General features: G+C 44.0%; 1 protein-coding gene across 1 annotated transcript in view; it reads right to left on the bottom strand.

Annotated features, from left to right (window-relative positions):
- The window catches only part of LOC147665215 (arf-GAP domain and FG repeat-containing protein 1-like), a gene marked incomplete at its 5' end in the record, with an annotated part of 303816 nt that overhangs the window by 90766 nt on the left and 194034 nt on the right, over window positions 1-19016 (bottom strand). Inside the window, one exon of the mRNA XM_086949669.1 lies at window positions 12100-12210. Coding sequence (XP_086805795.1) covers window positions 12100-12210 — 111 coding nt within the window. The remainder of the gene's footprint in view (window positions 1-12099; window positions 12211-19016) is intronic.

Genomic DNA, 19016 nt, shown 5'->3' with positions numbered 1-19016 from the left:
ACTCCATTAAGTAAATATACGTATTGCAAATTATATTAATACAGCATATTTACTCGGTACTGGCTCACTGATGCATTTCAGTTAGGAGTCTGAATTCTGCTCCTATCTTGTCATTCTATACCCATATACAATCAATGTCAAGAGTGGGTGTCATGCAGATCTCTTCGTTCAAGAGCCTGTGGCAATGTGACTGTGTGAGTCTATATTCATGCATTAGTTCAGGGTGCCAATTAAAGGTTTTTATGACAGACATTGGAGGGAACCAAGGGATTAAAAAACCAACTCACTGGAATCTATAGGGGGTTTCGCCCCATGGAGACCGGGTAACAGTGGAGCTATGCTCGGGATGTGCTCTCGGAGACACATCCCGAACATAGCTCCACTGTAACCTGTTACCACAGGTTACCGTCTACAGTTCTACCCAACTGCTTCGCGAAACCTGATTTGGCTACTCGTACCTAAGACGCTCATCCTCTTGATTTACTACTGGTAACATCACCTTTACCCGAACACTGACCACGCCACTTACAGCCCTGATGAGTCACAGGCTTTGTCCTGTTTGATGAAACACGTGTCGGCTGGCGTCTGTACATCCAAAAAAAGAACCACATAAAGCACAAATTCTTGGATTCACCAAACCACCAGTGTCATCTTTGTTTGTCCTTGAATACCGTTATACCAAATTGTATACTTGATGTGTGCACAGTACCTGTTTGCACATTTCAAACCATTATGTGCTCTGACAGAGGTGTGGTGGCCGTATCTTATCTAGATATCTGGGATGGGAAAGTAAAATATAGATTTTAATGCTGATTAATCACATTAGCCCAGTGATGGCCATATCAGTGGTGCGTTGAAGGGTTTTTGATCATGCCCATGTGTGATATTTACTGTATACTGGTAGGTTGTTAAAATTTTCATTTTTTATGGTGCTATTTAGGTAGTGGAAATATGTACCTCATCTCTGTTTTACTGTGCTCCAGGGTATATTATCATTTAGGCCGTTGGTTTTGGTAGGTAGCCTGTATACCCAACATTGTTCTTTTTCAAATAGGCGTTGAGAAGTTTTTGGCCGGGTTTTACTACTTCTATCACTGTCCATTTCATATAACTTGTGGTGTGAATGCTTTGGAGGAAGTGTTCGGTTAGTTTTGTTGTGACTTTTCTGCATCTAATTGTGCTGCGATGTTCGCAAATTCTTTGTTTCACTTTCCTCTCTGTCATGCCCACATAGCGTAACCCACAAGGGCATGTCATCAAGTATACAACATTGGTACTGTTGCAATTGGTGTGTAACCTTTGTGTCCATATTTTGCCTGCCTCTAGATTGAGTATCTTGGTCGCTGATAAATGGCAGACACTACAATTACCAAATGGGTAATAGCCAGTGATATTAGGGAGATCCCAGGTGCTAAACACTGTTGTAGTTTGTTCCTGTTCCTCCGCTCTAGGGCGGGTATTTACCAGTGTGTCCCTAATACTTCTTGCTTGTTTGTAGGAGAAAAGGGACTTGTCCCACAGTAGATGGCCAGTATTCAGGATCCCCCAGTGTTTGTTAATGGAGCTTGCTACTTGGTTGGATAGAGTATTATAAGTAGTCACACATGTAAGTGGGAGTTATCACTAACCCTGGGCAAAGCACTATGCTACGCTCATGTAGTTTGCGCTACTTCGCACTACGCGGATTGCATGTAGCACAGTGCAAACACACGTAGCATAGCGCACATTTTTTGCTTGCTCGCGGTCCTCAACGTCAGGTTGGCGACCGCGAGCAACCAAAATGACATCCCGGCGAGACTTTTTCCTCGTTCGCAATCAGCAACATCAAGTTGCGATCAAGAGTGTGGAAAATAAACCTCCCGGTGAGATTCTCAACGCGGTGAGGTCAGGTTTCTCATTGCGAGTGGCCGCATATGCTCACGACTGCTCGCGATGAGAAACTACCAGTCCGCTTTGAGAAAGCTGCTGCTCAAGTAGAAATCTACTTGAACGGCACAAAACGACCGCTTGCACTGTGCAAGATGCAGTTTGCACTGCTTGCACAGTGCGGACAAGCATCCGGCACTGTGCAATCATTGCAAACAGCATTTTTCATAGTGCACTACGTAGTTCGCATAGCTCGCCTAGTGCACTTCGCGTAGCTACGCGTAGCGCTACTTCGCGAACTACGGACATCACTTTTCACCTATTCATCTCATCTTTCCCGTCACTCTTTTCACCCCCCCTTAGGCCTCTTGTAAGCCGCTGAGTAAAGCAGGGTAGAGATTTTCAATGCAATAGGTCTTGCATTTACGCGAGTTTGAGCTACTGGCATTATAAATGACAATGTCCTTTATTTATGTTTTAAAAAACCAAACATAAATAAAAAGCATTGTCATTTACAATACCAATAGCTCAAACTTGTGTAAATGCGAGACCTATTGCATTGCAAATGCTTGTTTAAGCTACAGTCTCAGATGACTAGAAAAAACTTTGTAGTGGCAGTATATAAAAAACTCCCATGATCTTGCTACCTTTAGTCCCATTTCTCTACTCCAGTTCCCTCCAAATTTCTGGATAAATGCATCAGTTCTTGTTTATCACTTCATATTAAAACTTTACCTCTTCTGGACTGTTTTCAACCACGCCTACAGATACTCCCAAAGCACCAAACCTGCACTACTTTCTGAAACTGATAAGTAAAGGATGACGGTAGATTGGGGAGGGTGCAATGCTTTCATCGGCTTCAACCTATCAACAGACGCAGACACAGGGAGAGCCTGGTGTGGCAGCCCAGAAGAATTGTGGCATACCGTGCAGAGCCGTAAGCTGTCCCCAACTACAAACGGAGGTGAGGCCAGTGGTAGCATGGACTCCTGAAAGGCTCCAGTGCTTGGGGTGGGGGGGCTATCGTCGGGGCGCACTGCCGTGCACAGAAGGAAACGAGAGGCGAGCCCTGGTAGGCCCTGCCTGGACCCATTAAGGTCCTTAAACAACCAACAACGACGTTCGGACCGGGGACTGCGCCACGAGTATCCCCCAAACAAAAGAGGGCTGCAACCATTGGCTGGCCTGTCCGCCTAGAGAGCGGGAGATCAGTGCTACCAGAGAGGAGCCGCACCTGGGAGACTAGACAGGCCGGAAGGGGCACACTGCCCTAGAGCAGATGGTGGGGACCACAAGGCCGACTCCGGGTCTCATACAAACTCCACACGGCCCACAAAGCCAAGAAATGACAGGTGGGAAAAGTGGATGGGCCTCACTCTAGATGTAGCTCGGTAAGTTTGGATGGAAGAAAGGGGCAGAGATACATAGGCCCAATTGCCTATGTAACACCCTGATCCCACCCTCCACAATATTATAGCAGCCATAAATAGCATATGTACCCCACTGGAATCGAGACTGGACTCAGTCTCCAAGGAGGTCTCTCTGGTCACAGCTGATATACGCAATATGGATGCTAGAGACAAGAAGTGGAGAACTCAACTCACTCACTAGTCAGTGACACCGCTCACTTCAAACAAATCAGTGCCCTACGAACCAAAAGTGACATACTGGAAATCCAACTAGATGACTATGAAGGCAGGGTATGATGAAACCATGTACGTATTCTTGGAGTACCCGAAAGTGCAGAGGGGCCAGCGGCAGACCTAATTGTAGAAGTACTAATCACGAAACAACTACAGCCATGAGGCCTCTCAAACTACTTCTCCATTGAAAGAGCCCACAGAGAATCATGGGGGAGGCCAAAACCAGGAGCCAACCCCAGGCCTATACTGGCACGAGTCTTCAACTTCCGGGACAGAGACATTATCTCTCAAACAGCCCACAGGGTGCCACTGGTTAGCTACAAAAACAGCAACATAACTTTCTTCCCTGACTTCACACTAAAGGTACAAAGACTACGATGCAGTTTTCTGGAAGTTAAATGGGCTCTAAGAGAAAAAGAAATCAAATATGCTATGTTATTTCCTGCCAAATTAAGAGTGGAAGAGGAAGGCAAAACTTGTTATTTTACTAACCCCGAAGATGGATGGCAGTGGTTAGATGGATAGTGCAATTTTGGAAACTGTGCACTTACTGGTAAACAATCAAAAAAGACATGGAACCATCAAACAGCCAACACTAGAGATATGAGCTCTGCGGAGGATGAAACAAACAAAATCCGAAATGAACACTGAGAAAATGCGGCAAGGCCTTAGAGAGATGCTGTGGGCAAGAGTAATGCGAACCACTTGACCAGTTCTAAGGATAACAGCGACAATCAAACCATCCCTATGCACTATACGTACCTTGTGCAGGCCCGAGATTGACGACCTCACAGTCAAAGGGACCAGGAGTGAGGGATATTCTGAGTTGAGACCCGTCGGTTTGTCTAACTCCAGACAAGTTGCATGTTTCAGTATTGATGGTGTATGGTGTGGGGGTGGGACTGGGTATCACGTTTCCCTGATTCTTAGGGGGAGAGGGCGACAGGCACTCTGCAATGTTGGGGAGGCAGGAAGTTTACACAACATCAAGCAGGGAGGCAGGGGTTGAGAAAGTTCATTTCTGGGGGGATGTTTCAAGGTTAGTTATAGTTCGTCCTTCACAACCGTAGGGGGAGAGATCACACACACTAAGTAACACATTCTATCCACACAACCCAAACAAATAAAAAGGGCCCCACACAGAGGAGCGGGGAGCCACTAGAGCCAGATAATATGCAAACACAGGAATCCTACCACACATGGAAGGCTACACTCCGAATCCTAAACCTGGAATGTAAACAGATTGGGAGACAAAACTCAAACGAGGGATAGTGCTCCAATGTATTAAACGTCAGGCACCAGACGTAGTACTAGTGCACGAAACACACCTGGTGGGCAACACCTTTAAAGCTCTGGACAGATGAGGATATAAACTAATCACATATGTAGTGTTCACCTCAGGATCTAGGGGGACTGGTATCCTTAAGCGCAAAAGCTGTCCCTTCATTATACAGAGTATGTGGCTAGATACACATGGCCGATTCGCAGCAGGGGCTGAAACCTGGGAGGGGAAACCTATCAATCTACTGTCGGCCTATGTCCCCCCAGCAATGCAGAAAAAGACCCATCAGACATCACAAAAAAATCATTCAAGACCCCCGAGTCAGGGTCCTCCTGTTGGGAGAAAATATAAATAGAACACTACATTACCAGGTGGACTGCCCCCCAGACGACACGCATGAGAACGTTCACTACTAGCGCACTTTCTCTTTGCCCTAGGTCTAACTGAAGTGTGGTTCCACCACAACCCCCAAGTGCTACAATGCAAGTTTCACTCTGGTTCTCATAACAGCCAGTTGTGCATAGATTACAAGCTCACACTATCGAATGTGTTCACTACTTCAGAGAGGCGAGGGGTATATCCGACCACTCTCCAATCCTGGCCAAGTTTGCATTGGACACACCCACCAGATGGACAACTCTCAATCTGTGGTACTTGAAGGTCCCACATATCAAAAGGAATTGCTGCAGCACACAGGCACATACTGCAATGAAAGCGCCGGAACAGTCAAACTAACCCAAACACTCTGGGGGGGCATTCAAAACTGTAATTATGGGTAAGCCACTCTCACTTATAGTAGGATATAATAGAGAAAAGAGAGCAAGGATAGAAGCATTGGAGAAGGAGATATTAGAGGAAGAGGCGAGGGCCATAGACACAGACAATTTATCTGCTTGTCATACCCTAAACATCAAGCGACTAGACTAAATGCAGCTAGTGGCAGAGACAGCTAAAGCAAAGCACAAGGCAACACAACACAAAAAATATATGAAATGGGAGACAAGGCAGGCAAATTGTTAACTTAACTTGAAAAGCACAAACAGGCCCTTTAATGGGTGCCACTACTGAACATAGACTCAGGTGAGATCTTGAGAAATCCACAAGAAATAGCAGGGGTTTTTGCAACTCACTTTACAAATCTATATATGCCTGTGACCACAACAACAGCAGAAGGCTCCCAAGAATTGCTAATAGACATCCCATTGGTCACCCTATCCCCCGAAGATCGAGTCATTTTAGGGAAACCCCACTAAGGATAAACTGCTATTGGCAATAAGAAGTGTACAATCCTAACAGCCTAACAGCCTCCCAATAGAATTTGCCCAGATGTGGATCCCTTGCTCACTTTGCCACTGGATTGTAGCTAGCCTGGCTGATGGGGGGTGTTACCCTGAAACCAGTCCTAGGATGCTTGTTTTCGGTCCAGGGAAGACCTGGCTTTGCAGTTCGGGCTGGAATGCTCCCATGAGGCGCAGGGTCAAGACTGATTTGCATATAGCCGGTTCTGAATAGGGGTGGTAAAGGGAGCTGAAGAATGATGATGGATTCAACCAAGATCAGAGACTGGGGGTGAGTGTCTGAAAAGTTTCAGCGCTCCATCTGTCATCTACTTGTGTTTGCCCCCTATGTATTAGCTTCTGTGGATTTAGGAATGCTGCTCTAAAAAAATATTTTTCGAACAATCATGTTTAGGAAATACCACATGAATACGTTGGATGTTTGTATTTCATCACCGCTATGCATTGATTAGCACATTGAGCAAGACTACAGTAAAGAGCATCTCAAAGTATGCATGATCTTTTGTTTTGAAACTTCAATGAAAAGTGGCTGATACTCATACAGCAACAGTGAATAAGACCGATTCACTATTGGTTGAAATCACGTTTTTCCCTTTAAATGTCTTTTTATTTCCTTTCTGTAAAGACATTGGAGTCCTGTCTGTTTTCACTTTTAATTACACGCACATATGACACACTGCAGGCTTTGGATTAGTAACAAATGAGCACTAAGAATCGCTTAGTTTCTAGTTTGACTTTACCTTTTAGGGCATTTAGAGGCATTTTCACAGGGTATGTTGAAGAATTGAAGAACCATGGTCAGTTCACAGTCACATTTCTTTGGTGATATTCCTAATGCATGTTGGGTATTTTAGTCTAGTGAGACTAGTTGCATTTTAACACGGACTATAGGTTTTCTCCTTTATTAGGGAATATGTGTTGACTTGCTGGCAGTGGGTTGCACTTTGAGATAGCTAAATGTCAGTCCTTAAGATATTAAACATTGCATTTCTACTTGTAGTTTCCCCTGATGAAGGGTACCACACCTGAAATGCATTGGATGTTTGCGAAAGACTATTGTGGACACAGAGTTCAGAGAAATAAGTCTTCTAACAAGATTTACAAGTGTGCTGTCAAAATTTGTGAACAATGTTGATGTCTTCAATCAACTGGATTAAAAACCTAGCAAATGTGGAACTCCAGCAATTCATTGATGTTTGGACTCTGATTTACATTTGATTCGTTTTGAGTACTTGGAAGCTTTAGGGCAAAGTAGTGCCTGCTGGTCCTAGGACATCTGTTCCAGTTTTCCTGCAATGCAATTATTGGGCCAGGGTGGAGCCCTCTTACAGCATGCACACAAAGATTGTTTGAATGTTCAAATGTGTTAAAATAATTTTGAATACATTGGATGTATAATTGAGTGCATTACCACCATTTGTTCTATGATTTTCTTGTCCTCACCATTTGGTGCTTGAAGCCTGTTTCCAGGGTCACATGACTAGGTATAGGTAGCAGCTGGTCTTTGTGTATTGCTGCCAGACAGTGAGACAAAGGGGAAATAGGTGTTGACAGGATAGGTCATCAGACTTGATAGGGGGAAGAAGCGGCCACCTACCACAATTCCACATCATAAAGCCTTTGCCTAAGCGCACACTCAAAGGGTGTGACACTAGTCTTCTGTGCCTCTAGACGAGCAGGGGTGCAGCAGGGAGCAGTAAGTTCCAAGCACCTATTTCAAAACCTACTCATAATTACAAAGCTAGCACCTGGTAAAAAAATACTGGAGCAGTACTAATCAATAGGGGGAAGGGGAAAAGCAGAGGTCCATTCAGCTTCCAAACGATACTAGTTATCAATCAGTGTGGGGGCTGGCGACTGAACCACAATGGTCTCAATGCCAGTCTCTGAGACTTTTTCTCTGGAGACCCTCAACCAAACAGTCACCGTCTGCACTGTATATAATCTACGCTTAGTGTGGTTTGGTGGATAGCTTCACCGGGTCCTTCACTTGAGTGTCCCGTTCCAGTGACTTAGTAACCTCCACCAGGAGGAAGACTGGATGTTGACAGTGGTAAGTGGATTAACATTATCTCCTACCTTGTAGGTAAATCTTTATTCAAGGGGATAAAAGGAATAAGATAGGGCTAGGTCTAAAAAAAAGAGGCAGGGCTTGGTGGTTACGTCAATGATTCAGAACACCTACTGGCCGGGTTTTCATGTTTCAGCCTGGAGCAGCCTTTCCGGGACTATGGCCTTCATCAGCACAAAAAGTATAAAGGCCTTGATCAAAAGGGCTTACCCACAAGTAAGATTAGCGGGTGGATACACTCACCCGTCTTTGTCATTAAGCACACTTTGCTCGAGTAATAGGCTCAGTCTTCAGGCCTATAATTCGAGGAGGCAACTCTAAAACATCATAGGTTGTGGAGATAATATAGAACAAAGTTTTGAGCTTAGCTCTAAACTGTCCTCCAGAGTACTCCTGCATACCACTCTCCAAGCGATTGGCATTGGAAGACTGGTGAGTGTATCCAGACAGTCTCCCTCTTGGTGGAGGTTACTAAGTCACTTGGAGAATGGGACACTCAAGTGACAGACCCAATGATATGCTATCCACCAAACCACACTACGCGGAGATCATATTACTGCAGACTGTGACCGTGTGGTCGAGAGACGCCAAATAAATAATCTCAGACTGGCATTGAGACCGTTATGACTCATTCATTGCCCCCCCCCCCTCCCCCACCCATCTTATTGATTGATAAATGAATACTGGACCTCCAGATCCAACTCTTCAGTACACATCTGGACCTGGGACCTATGGAAGACTCAGAAGGACTGCTGTGCAGGAAGGACAGCTTCTCTGTTGCCCTGCTGTCCTGCTCCCTGAGTGAAAAGGACTGGACCTGCATTGTGAATCCAAGACCACTAAAGTGCCTCTAAGGGCTAGTTGGCTAGCCTCCTGATCAGTCTCAGGACAAAAAAAGGCTCCAACCACCTTGAACCGAACACCAAGGCTTAGCATTCTGTGAGTTCCATACCCCCAAGTGGTGCCACCCCAGGCGAAGGCCCTTGCAAATGGGCCTGAAGGTGGCTCTGCCAGCCCAGCTGCGGTCGTACAATCAGAACCTAAGCAGTGCTTTGCATCTCCCCGCAGCTGCATCAAAACCTCTGCTGCGTGACACATCCCTAAGACAGGACCTTGCATCGCAGTCCGCAGCTTCATCAGAACCACCACTGTGTGACGCTGCCTCGATGCAGGACTCCACATCACAAACCTCTCTCCGACGGCATCCTAGATGACAAAGCAGGATTTTGCATCACAGACCATAGCTTACTTGGAACCACTGCTGCATGATGCATCCTCTACATTGGGTTTGCAGCACTCCACAACCAGGATTTAAGTTCCTTTGTTCAGCGTACTTAACTTGGTCCCTGTATCTTGCCCGCACTCCTTTGTGGGCAGCCTGAATTTGTGACTTTGACCCCCTTCTGGCACGACCAAATAAACACAGTTGGCGCCTGGGGTTTCTAGGCACTATTTTCACTTAAATCTTTAAAATTGCATAACTCCAGTTCTGCGGATTGGATCTCTGTTATTTTGGTCACAATATAATTCATTACATTTTAATCTATTTTACTAAATTGTTGGGGGATTTTTCTAGTGCTGCGTTTTCACTTTATTACCGTTTAAAGTGTTGCATATATACTTTATACATTGCCTCCAAGTTAAGCCTGACTGCATTTCTGCCAAACTACTAGAGAGTTAAGTACAGGGAAATGTGGGGTTTGCTTGCTTTTTAACCTAACAGAGATTGCGGTTGCTATTTGAGTACATTTTCAACCTACTCCACCACTAACCCAATTTCCTACAGACATTCTGTGAAACTATTATGTGGTGAGATTGTTAAGAGAAATGCAGCTTGGGTGGAGAATGTTCAGACTTGGAGTGACTTGTTTCTGGTGGACAGAAGTGATTCCAGCAAAAGCGATATATGAACCAGCAGTAGTACCAAGTAACCCTGTTGGGGGAAGATCAGAGAACTGACAGAATGCACCATTTTGCACATTTAACTTTTGTTCTCTATGCTCAGTGCTTAATTTAAGCCTGTGGGGGCCACTCACACTTATTTTGGAGGACCAGCACTTATTTCCCTGCATCAGATATTTACTGAATGCAAGAGAGGGAAACACCCACTGATCAGAAATACGGAGGATGAGAAAGATTGCAAAACCGTTACAAAGCATTATATTTGGTGTGCTGATGTGTAACTGGACCAGCTGCCGGCTTGTTAGAAGAGCTCAAGGCACGGTCACTCTTTTTTTTCACAAATTAAGCGCTGTATATGCTGTGTACTTAAATTGTTTTTACTGTAGGGAGATAGGTTATAAGCTAGGCTCTGTTTCTGATTTCATCAGTATTAGCTGCCTAACACCATCGGATATGTTCTCAAGTCTGGAATGATGTCAAGGTTCCTATGACACAGAGTTCTAACCAATTCCGTTGGAGAAGATAGCACAGCTAAAAGAGACATGAGGTTTCTGGTCTTTTGCAGGTAAATTACTTCTTTTTCCGTCTTCAAACTACTGGGAAATGACTTAAGAACCACTGGCCTGAACCATTCACCGAGTGCCCTTCCACAGATATATCACCACCTGAATTTAATTCACTTTTGGAATTGCAGTTTCGAAATTACTTAGTGGTGATCAATAGGAAGTTAAAGAAAAAATAACTGCAACACCTTACTTCTCACCTTCTATTAAAATACAATGATCAAATTAATATATTATCAGTCAATTAAACAGTATCCCCAGATGCTTCCCACTCTAGAAACTCAATGAAGCTCGTTAATGTATCATTCGTAAAGATGCATTGCACAATACCACATTCATCTAGTCATCCAATATCAATGCAGTCCAAGCAAGAGGTATCAATGCTATTGTAGGATCACTGTCTCTCTCTGAGACAGATGACAGACACATATTTAAGTAACTTTAAGTCATTTAAGTCGATACACAACTATTGCCTCCGCTTATGTGGCTGCCCATTAGGTGAGACATAACTTTGCCTTCTATCTTGACTGCAGACAAAGAGGAATAGAGGGGCTGGAGAAAGAGTAGGTGGTGGTGGACTGCATGCCCTTAAAAATAATACTTGTAATAACACTGGAGCCAGTCCCATAAGTTACCAAGTTGGCCAGAGCAGTAGCTATGGGTAAAGACTTTGGGGAAAAACTGCCTAAACTAGGATATATAATTGTCTTGAAATTGTTACTTACTGGTCTTATCAAAACATCTGCATGATCTGAAGATGGGGATAAGCCTGTGACACAATTGTTTGATGGCATTATGCTTTATCGTTGCGTGTTCTATAGCACAGTTTGTAAATAGTTGGACAGCACAGCACTAAAAGTATACCGTTTGGTAGGTCAGACATTTTTGGGATAAAGTGGGCAGGCTCTCCTAAAGGAATCCGTTGGGTCATTTAAAGCAACTTTCCAAGACTGACACCCAACTAAACTTAGGAAAGCCAACACAGTTTTCAAATGATGGAAGATAACAGATTCAAATATGGAAAAACATACTAGCATTATTAATAGATTACTAAAGTAGAAAATCTACACAATAAAGATACCACATGACCAAGGAGTATTAAGGTTTAGGGATACGTCTTTAATTTGAGAAAGGAAGGATGAGGGCCATATCGCACAGTACAATATGGAAACCATGAAGGACATACAAACGTGAAACATCATTTGAAGATTTTATGCCTTTTCTGTTTTTTTTAAGCGTTCAGATGTCTTACTCACAAATTATTTTAGCTGAAGTGTCATGTACAGAGGACTCATCACGGCTGTGAAAAATACATTCCAAGTAGAATTCATGTTTTTTCAGCTATGTAGCCTTTAATTTTGCAGGGAATACTTATAAAATATCCAGAGGCTAAATGCTAAAAGGGCATGTACCAACATAAATTATATAATTTACAGAAAATAGTTTCATGGTAAACATTTTAGAGCATACTTACAGACATCCATAGGAGCACCAGCAGCAGGCAGGCGCGTTTGATGAAAATGATGAAATTGTGCATTTTGGTAATCCATGTCAACAGGCCCAATTGCATGACCATCTTGGATACCTAACAAGTTTTGCAAAAGGTATATTCTTTTTATTAAATGTTATATGCATCACTATTAAATAAATCTGTGATAATGCCTTCTATATGGGTCCCTATGATTGATAGTCTCATGCTATATATAGATTTACTTTTAATTCTAAAAGTCAGAACGGGGTCCACACCTTAATTTAGTATGTACCATTCCACAAGGCAAGTGAGGAAAACTTTAAAATAGATGGTCATCTAATTGGACAAAATAAATGAATACATGTTCAATGTAAGTGTAATATTTCTGATTTATAAAAGGCGGGGTCTATGCCACATTTTCAGGATAACTAAGCAGATTATCTTAAAACTCGAACAACCAACCCAGTAAATACTTGAAGATTAAGTGCATGTTTATTGAATGTGGATCAATTCTTCCCAAACTCAGCTCTTCCTAAATAGAAACACTCAAATGTGGATTGGTAAAAAAACTGTAACCAAAAATACTTTTGGTACATTGGAAAATGAGACAGCCACCTATTATGTCATACGATTCCTATTATTTCAGTAAGACTGTGCATCGGGGCAACATAGGAGTACATGCATACTATCAGAATATGCTGACAATTTCTGGCTAGCTCACAGTGCGTCACCTGCAACCTCGAAAATGACAGACCTGACTGCTCAAAGAAATTGAGGAAACAAATCTACCCTTTTGCTGTTAACTCAGGCATGTCCAAAGGGAGACACAAGTAGTACACAAATTGGCATTTCAAAGATTTATTGAAGTAATAGGACTCATGTGTAAAATATGTGCACTGCAATGATTAATAAAAGGAAACATTGTAAACAGCATTACAAGAATGGTAAAAAAAGATTAACAATTCAACCACTGTGCATTTGCGCTGATTACATTAATACATATATTTGTACTCCTACCTAGCACTGCCTATCCTATAAAGCATAGGGTGTGCGGGTCTGCCAAAATACCTTGGAGTAGTCTATCCTCCTATTTTCCTGCGGCTGTGTATCATCTGGTAGCCAGTCTCGGTGTAGAACAGGCTGCCTTCCTACTAAGGATATTGACGGGATTCAGCTGGGCTAGAATTCTTGCAAGGTGAAACCGACAACCCATCGAAATGCTACACTGTGTAAACAAAAGGGATGGTGCAGTTCACATGATACACTGAACCCATTTGCTCTGTGCCTGAGCTATGGTCCGATCGTCCTCATTGATTCTACCCACCCAGAGCTGTCGCCAAAAGACAACAAATGACAACATTTTGCACAGTGTACCTAGTCCTTGTACAGAATGTTCTAAGGGATGATAATGTGCCTACAAGAAGTGCAACATTAAGCAAACAAATTCTAGGCACACTATCTCATGCGGGCGCACAACCCTATCTATGTTAAAAGTCATAATTTTAAAACATGTTAACCTTGAACGCAAACTTGTAAAATGGAAGTTATTGTGCCCGGGGCCTAGGTAACCTCACAACAATTACTTTGAGTAAAGTGAAAAATTTCAAAGTGATTATGAATTCCAACTCCAAGCATAGAGGTTGAGCTTGTAAAGATCTGGGTGGAGTACTCTGCCCTGTTGCTGCAACTCTAGGTCCTCCAAAAGAGAAAACCTGATCACAGAACATATGCACAAGCCTAGGAGTTCTAGGTACCATACTCTACATGCTAAATCGGGAGGTAGTAGGATGACTTGGGCCCGCTCTGTCCTGTTCTTCTGGAGGGCTTGGGGCCGGATTTGTAATAGCATATAGGAGTCCAGAGTTCAACTCAAGGGGGAAAACATTTCCAAGTGAGAGGCGCCTTGGAAATTTAAACGTGCAGAACTGCTGACATTGCAGGTTCTCTGCGATGGCAAACCGATCGAGCCAAGGTTTTCCCCCATTCGCAGAAGAGACCTTGCACCACCTCCGGTATAACTACCAGTATGACTGCCATTTGTGTATCCACCAGAGACCAAGGACCTTGGATAGCTACTCTCCCAATTGATCGGCTTAACCCAGAAACGATGCATCGTTTACTACTGTTGGCTCTGTGTAAGGAAGGGAGAGGTCCCCTAGATGTTGGGCCACTGGGAATTCAGATCCCACTGCAGAGCTTGAATATGCCATCTGGCGTGCTCAACTAGGAGGATGCAGGAGCCATCAGTCCCAGCAGCGACAGAGTTGACCTCACTGAAATCCAGGACCAAGGGTGAAAGATAAGGACCATAGCCTGAATGCCCTGGACTCTTTTCAGGTAAAGTCACAAAACTGAACTGTGCCCAGAATGGCTCTGATGAAGAGGAGCGTTTTAGAAGGAGTCTGGTGTGACTTTGGCATGTTGAAAGTGAATCCCAGAAGATGGACACAAGATTCGCCTTAACCTGGAGGTGGTTGAGGACGATGAGGGGCAAGCCTACCTTCAACAGCCAGTTGGCGAGGGATGGTAAGACTGGTATTCCAGACCTCCGAACATGAGCTGCCACCACCAGCATCAGTTTCATGAACACCCAAGGGGCACTGGTGAGAGCAAAGGGGAGCACAGCCAATTCAAAATGCTCATATCCCGTCACGGACCGCAGGTAGTGCCGACAGGCCGGCAGGATGGTAAAATGAAAATAGGTTTCCAGCAGATCCAACACCACATTTCAGTCTCTAGGGTTGAGGGAAGACAAGTCTTGGGCCAGGGTGAGCATCTAGAACTCCTCCTTTCGGAGGAAGGGGTTGAGAGGGCAAATGTCTAATACAGGCCAGAAGCCTCTGTACTTCTTAGGGACCTGTAAGTAGCAGGATGACTAACAATGCCCTACTTCTGACACAGGCACCCCCTCAATAGACCCTTGGCCAAAAGGTCTTGTACTTCCTGCCGTAAAAGTGAGAGGTGGTTCTCTGTCAGTCCTTGGAAGGAGGGGGAGAGGCACAAAAGGTGTGTCAGAGAAGAGTGTAATGGGAGAGTATAGCCCCAACAAACTATCTGCAGGACCCTCTGGTCCGAAGTGATTTCCGGCCAAACCAGAAGGAATTATCTGATTCTGCATCCCACCAGGTAGGTAGATGTTCTTTATCAAGGACACGCTAAAGAGGTTAGGCAGGTGAGGCTGCGCGGGTTGGGAGCAGGATCAGGAGGGTGTTGCAGACTGGGCCACATGCTCATCTTGGCTGCATGGGTGGTAGGTACCTAGGCCGCGACCGCGTAAGTGTTAGGTTTCCTGAGTGCTTTGGACAAAAAAGTGCTGTGTTCAAGCCCCAACATTTTATGAACTTGACACATCATGACCATCTTGAATTACCTAGGCCAAGCTTATGCAAAGGTCGTCAGGAACACCTCAGAGAACATGAGCCACCAAATCCCAAAGGGCATGGTAATGGCCCATTCAGCAGTTGGCGCGGGCAGATCAGAGAACTAGGTTGGTGTAAGAAAAGATTCTCTTGCCAAACATTTCCACACGTTTAGATTCCTGGTCAGGAGCTGCAAGTCTTCACACCAATTGTCATCGGTGTAGGGCTGAGAGAACTCATTCACTCTGGTCATGGTCATCAAAAAGGAGTGCAAGGTGGGCCGCGTCTCTTGAAGAATAGGAATCTCCAACAGAGGAAGCGGTGCCTCTGTTGCATTAGAGCACAATGTAGACCAGGGTCAGGTCCAATGCCAACTCTATGTCAGGTGGAACGATTGGTTCCTCCTTTTCTTCCTCCTCCTCTGGCATCGATTGAGTTGGCATGGGTGTTGAGGAATCCGGCACTGGCACAGGTCTCCGGGCTGGAAGCAGAGCCGGAGGCAAAATAGGCTCAGAGGATCCAACCGGCACAGAGGACAAATCTCGCTGGTGGTATCCCAGATGGAGGGCTTTATGGCTGAAGATTCAAAGCGAGACAAAGACCGACCTCTCAAGCGGCTCGGTTGACTCCGGGAATAGAATGAGATTATGAACGAACATTGGAAAAGGATCATGACTTGGAGGGCCCTAATAAGGGGCCTTCCTATGCTTGCCAGCAGTTTCGCCTCACAGTCCTGGATGGTCTTTGGGTTTGTCAATGTGCAATCAGTGCAGGCCTTGGAGTTGTAGCTCGAACCCAGGCACCACAAGCATACCTGGTGGGGACCCATCACAGGCATCTATTTGTGAAAGTCCCAATAGTGTTTGAAGCCTGCACGTATCTTTTTTTTGGGGGAGGGGGGCAGGTCCTAACATCCTTGCACATTGGTAAAATATTGAGGTATAAGTCTCAAAAACACGAAGAAGGGGGCTCCGGATCGGAGTCTAGTGGCATGGAAAGAAACGTACTGATGTAAGCATGCAGGAAAGGCGCCTATATAGGCCCTGCACACCATTTCCAGATGAGAACGTTTTTGGTGCAGAGCACCAAGGAATCAACTTCCCGTATGCAGGGGTACTGGTGAAAATTTTATGGATCCAGTCCGACCCCTAGGGAATATTTAAAAGTTAAGGAATCGGAGTCTGTAAGTCTATTTCACAAATACACAACTCCGAAACACATCCATTTTTCTGTCTTTAAAGACCAGGTCAACACTGCGGTGCCTTCCTTACCCACTTGAGATATAAGATCCACTCTTAAGTATAGAACAGACTATGCTTAAGAGTACATGCACTATTGGAATAAGGGCTAATATAATGCTCAGTCTTCCCGGAACTACTCTCTAGTAAGACACTTTCACTGCCAACTCTACATTTTATCTAAGCAACTGTGTTTAACTATCAGATCAACTAATCAGAGAAACATGGAAAATAGCTAAATGCAGTCTGTATCTAAATATTGTTTGGGGTTCTGATTTGCCTAGTAGGCTCACCAAGATAATCAGTCTGGCCTTTTGGAACTGGACTTAAGCAAACACTGGTTTGTAGGGGTAGCAATTCCTTGAGCACACGGTGTACTGTGAAGGGCTTGGAACATAACAAGCACTTATTTAACCGAAAAGACTGGGGAATAGAAAAAAGTAACCTTAACGACTCCCTTGAAAAGCGATAGAACAGTTCCCTCGACCATCCTTTAAATAATAAGTTGTGCACGGTTGATAGAGGTTTATGGTTGAAACCAGAACAGTCACTAAGGCCGCCACCTCTTAAATGTGTGTACTCGTGGTCCATCTCAACCCACATGTAGATTTACTTCAAGCACGCAGGCACACTTTCAATCCCCATGTTAAGACAGAGAACGAGAGTTAAGGAGGTTATCTTGGACTTATGAACTCAAGCCTTCCTGCCACCCTAAAGATTTTGAGTAAAGGAATATGTTACTTACCTTTTAATCATCTATTCGTAGTGTGCAGTGCCGTCAATTCATATGCTTAGCATTATACTGCCATCTAGTGTTGGGCTCAGGCGATTACAAGTTGTTTTCCTTCCAAGACATCTTCGAGTCACGAGGTACAGCGGCGACTCCTCAGTGTGTATTGCACATGTACCTCAGCTCCTTAGTTAGATTGTTTTTGGCTCTTTCAGTGAGCTCTAGAAAAGGAGCAATACAGTGACAGAATAGAGAAACATTTATAAAAGTGGGTGGGGGAATTACTGTGCTAAACCTAGTAGCAAATACTGCAACCAAAAAGGTATGGGGAGGAGGGTGCATACATTATACTACGGCACTACACACTATGAATAGGTGCTTAATGGGTAAGTAACATATTCCATGCGTAGCATGAGTTAGATGTAGATATATATGAGTGGCATAGAATATAAAGCAAATCTCCCCATTGCAGTGGTTAGCGAGTGGCTGAAGTACTAGTTTGAAATAATATTGCAAGTACAGCTTGACCCACTCTTGCTTGCTGAACTGCGAAGACATCAACACAGTAGTGTTTTTTGAATGTATGTAGGTTTATGTAGGTTAATGCATGTTGATGTTCTGTAAATATCCTCTATACAAATATTTTCTAGAAAAGCCATCCTGTTTACGTGTGGAATGAGCCCGTGGTAGAACTGTAAATACCATCTTGGCTTTCTGGTAACAGTTTTGAATGCATCTAACTATCCATCAATAATTGCCTGCATTGGATGTGGGTGCCCCCTGGTGAGGCTTGGTAAAGGCGACAATAAGTGTTTCTATTTTCCTAAAGGATTTTATTCTATCAGTGTACAACATGATAGCCTTTTTGGCATCTAATGTATGCAGGGTTTTCTCTACTACTGTGTCTGGGCTAGGAAAGAAAACAGGTAGTTCTATGGTCTGACTTTTGTGAAAGGCTGAGACCACCTTGGTTAGGAATTTTGGATTTTCCTGTAAAACCAATTTTGTTGGGGACATTTTAAAGAAAGTTTCTTGTAGAGCAAGTGGCTGTAGTTAACTTATCCTTCTGAGAAAAGTGATTACCACTAGGAAGGCAACTTTCCGTGATAGAAACTAAATGAAGTAATTTAAATGGCGACCCCGATAAGCCTTATAAGGCAAAAGATACAAGAACCAGGTAGGCTGTGCAGAATACTGAGAGTGAAGTTAAGGGATCGCGTCCTGTGGATCCTCTGTGATGGAACAAGCACAAGGTTGTAATTTTAATGCATTAGTCTTTGAAAACATGTCGTACAGCTATGTCAGGATGCAATGTGCATGAATGCCAGTGGAACAAGAAAATACATCATTTATTAGGTTTAAGGATTCAACCAGAAAGTGCAGACAGAGCATACTGCTACGTTTTGGCATCTTCCTAGGCAGTTGCTTTATTCACCAGTCAGTTGCTGCAGTTTGTCTGTGTTCTATGAGAGGCAGCAGTCACTATTGCAGACCTACTACAAAAAAGAAGTTGATTTTTTTAAACGGATGTAGAGGATTAAAACACCAGCTTCCTCTTTATTAATAGACTGGTTCCTTCACAAATACGTCCGA

This window comes from Lissotriton vulgaris, unplaced genomic scaffold, assembly GCF_964263255.1.
Source record: "Lissotriton vulgaris unplaced genomic scaffold, aLisVul1.2 SCAFFOLD_827, whole genome shotgun sequence".
In the NCBI taxonomy this organism is placed as follows: domain Eukaryota; kingdom Metazoa; phylum Chordata; class Amphibia; order Caudata; family Salamandridae; genus Lissotriton; species Lissotriton vulgaris.
The sequence above is the reverse complement of the archived record's forward strand: the minus strand, read 5'-3'. Positions and strand labels throughout refer to the sequence as shown.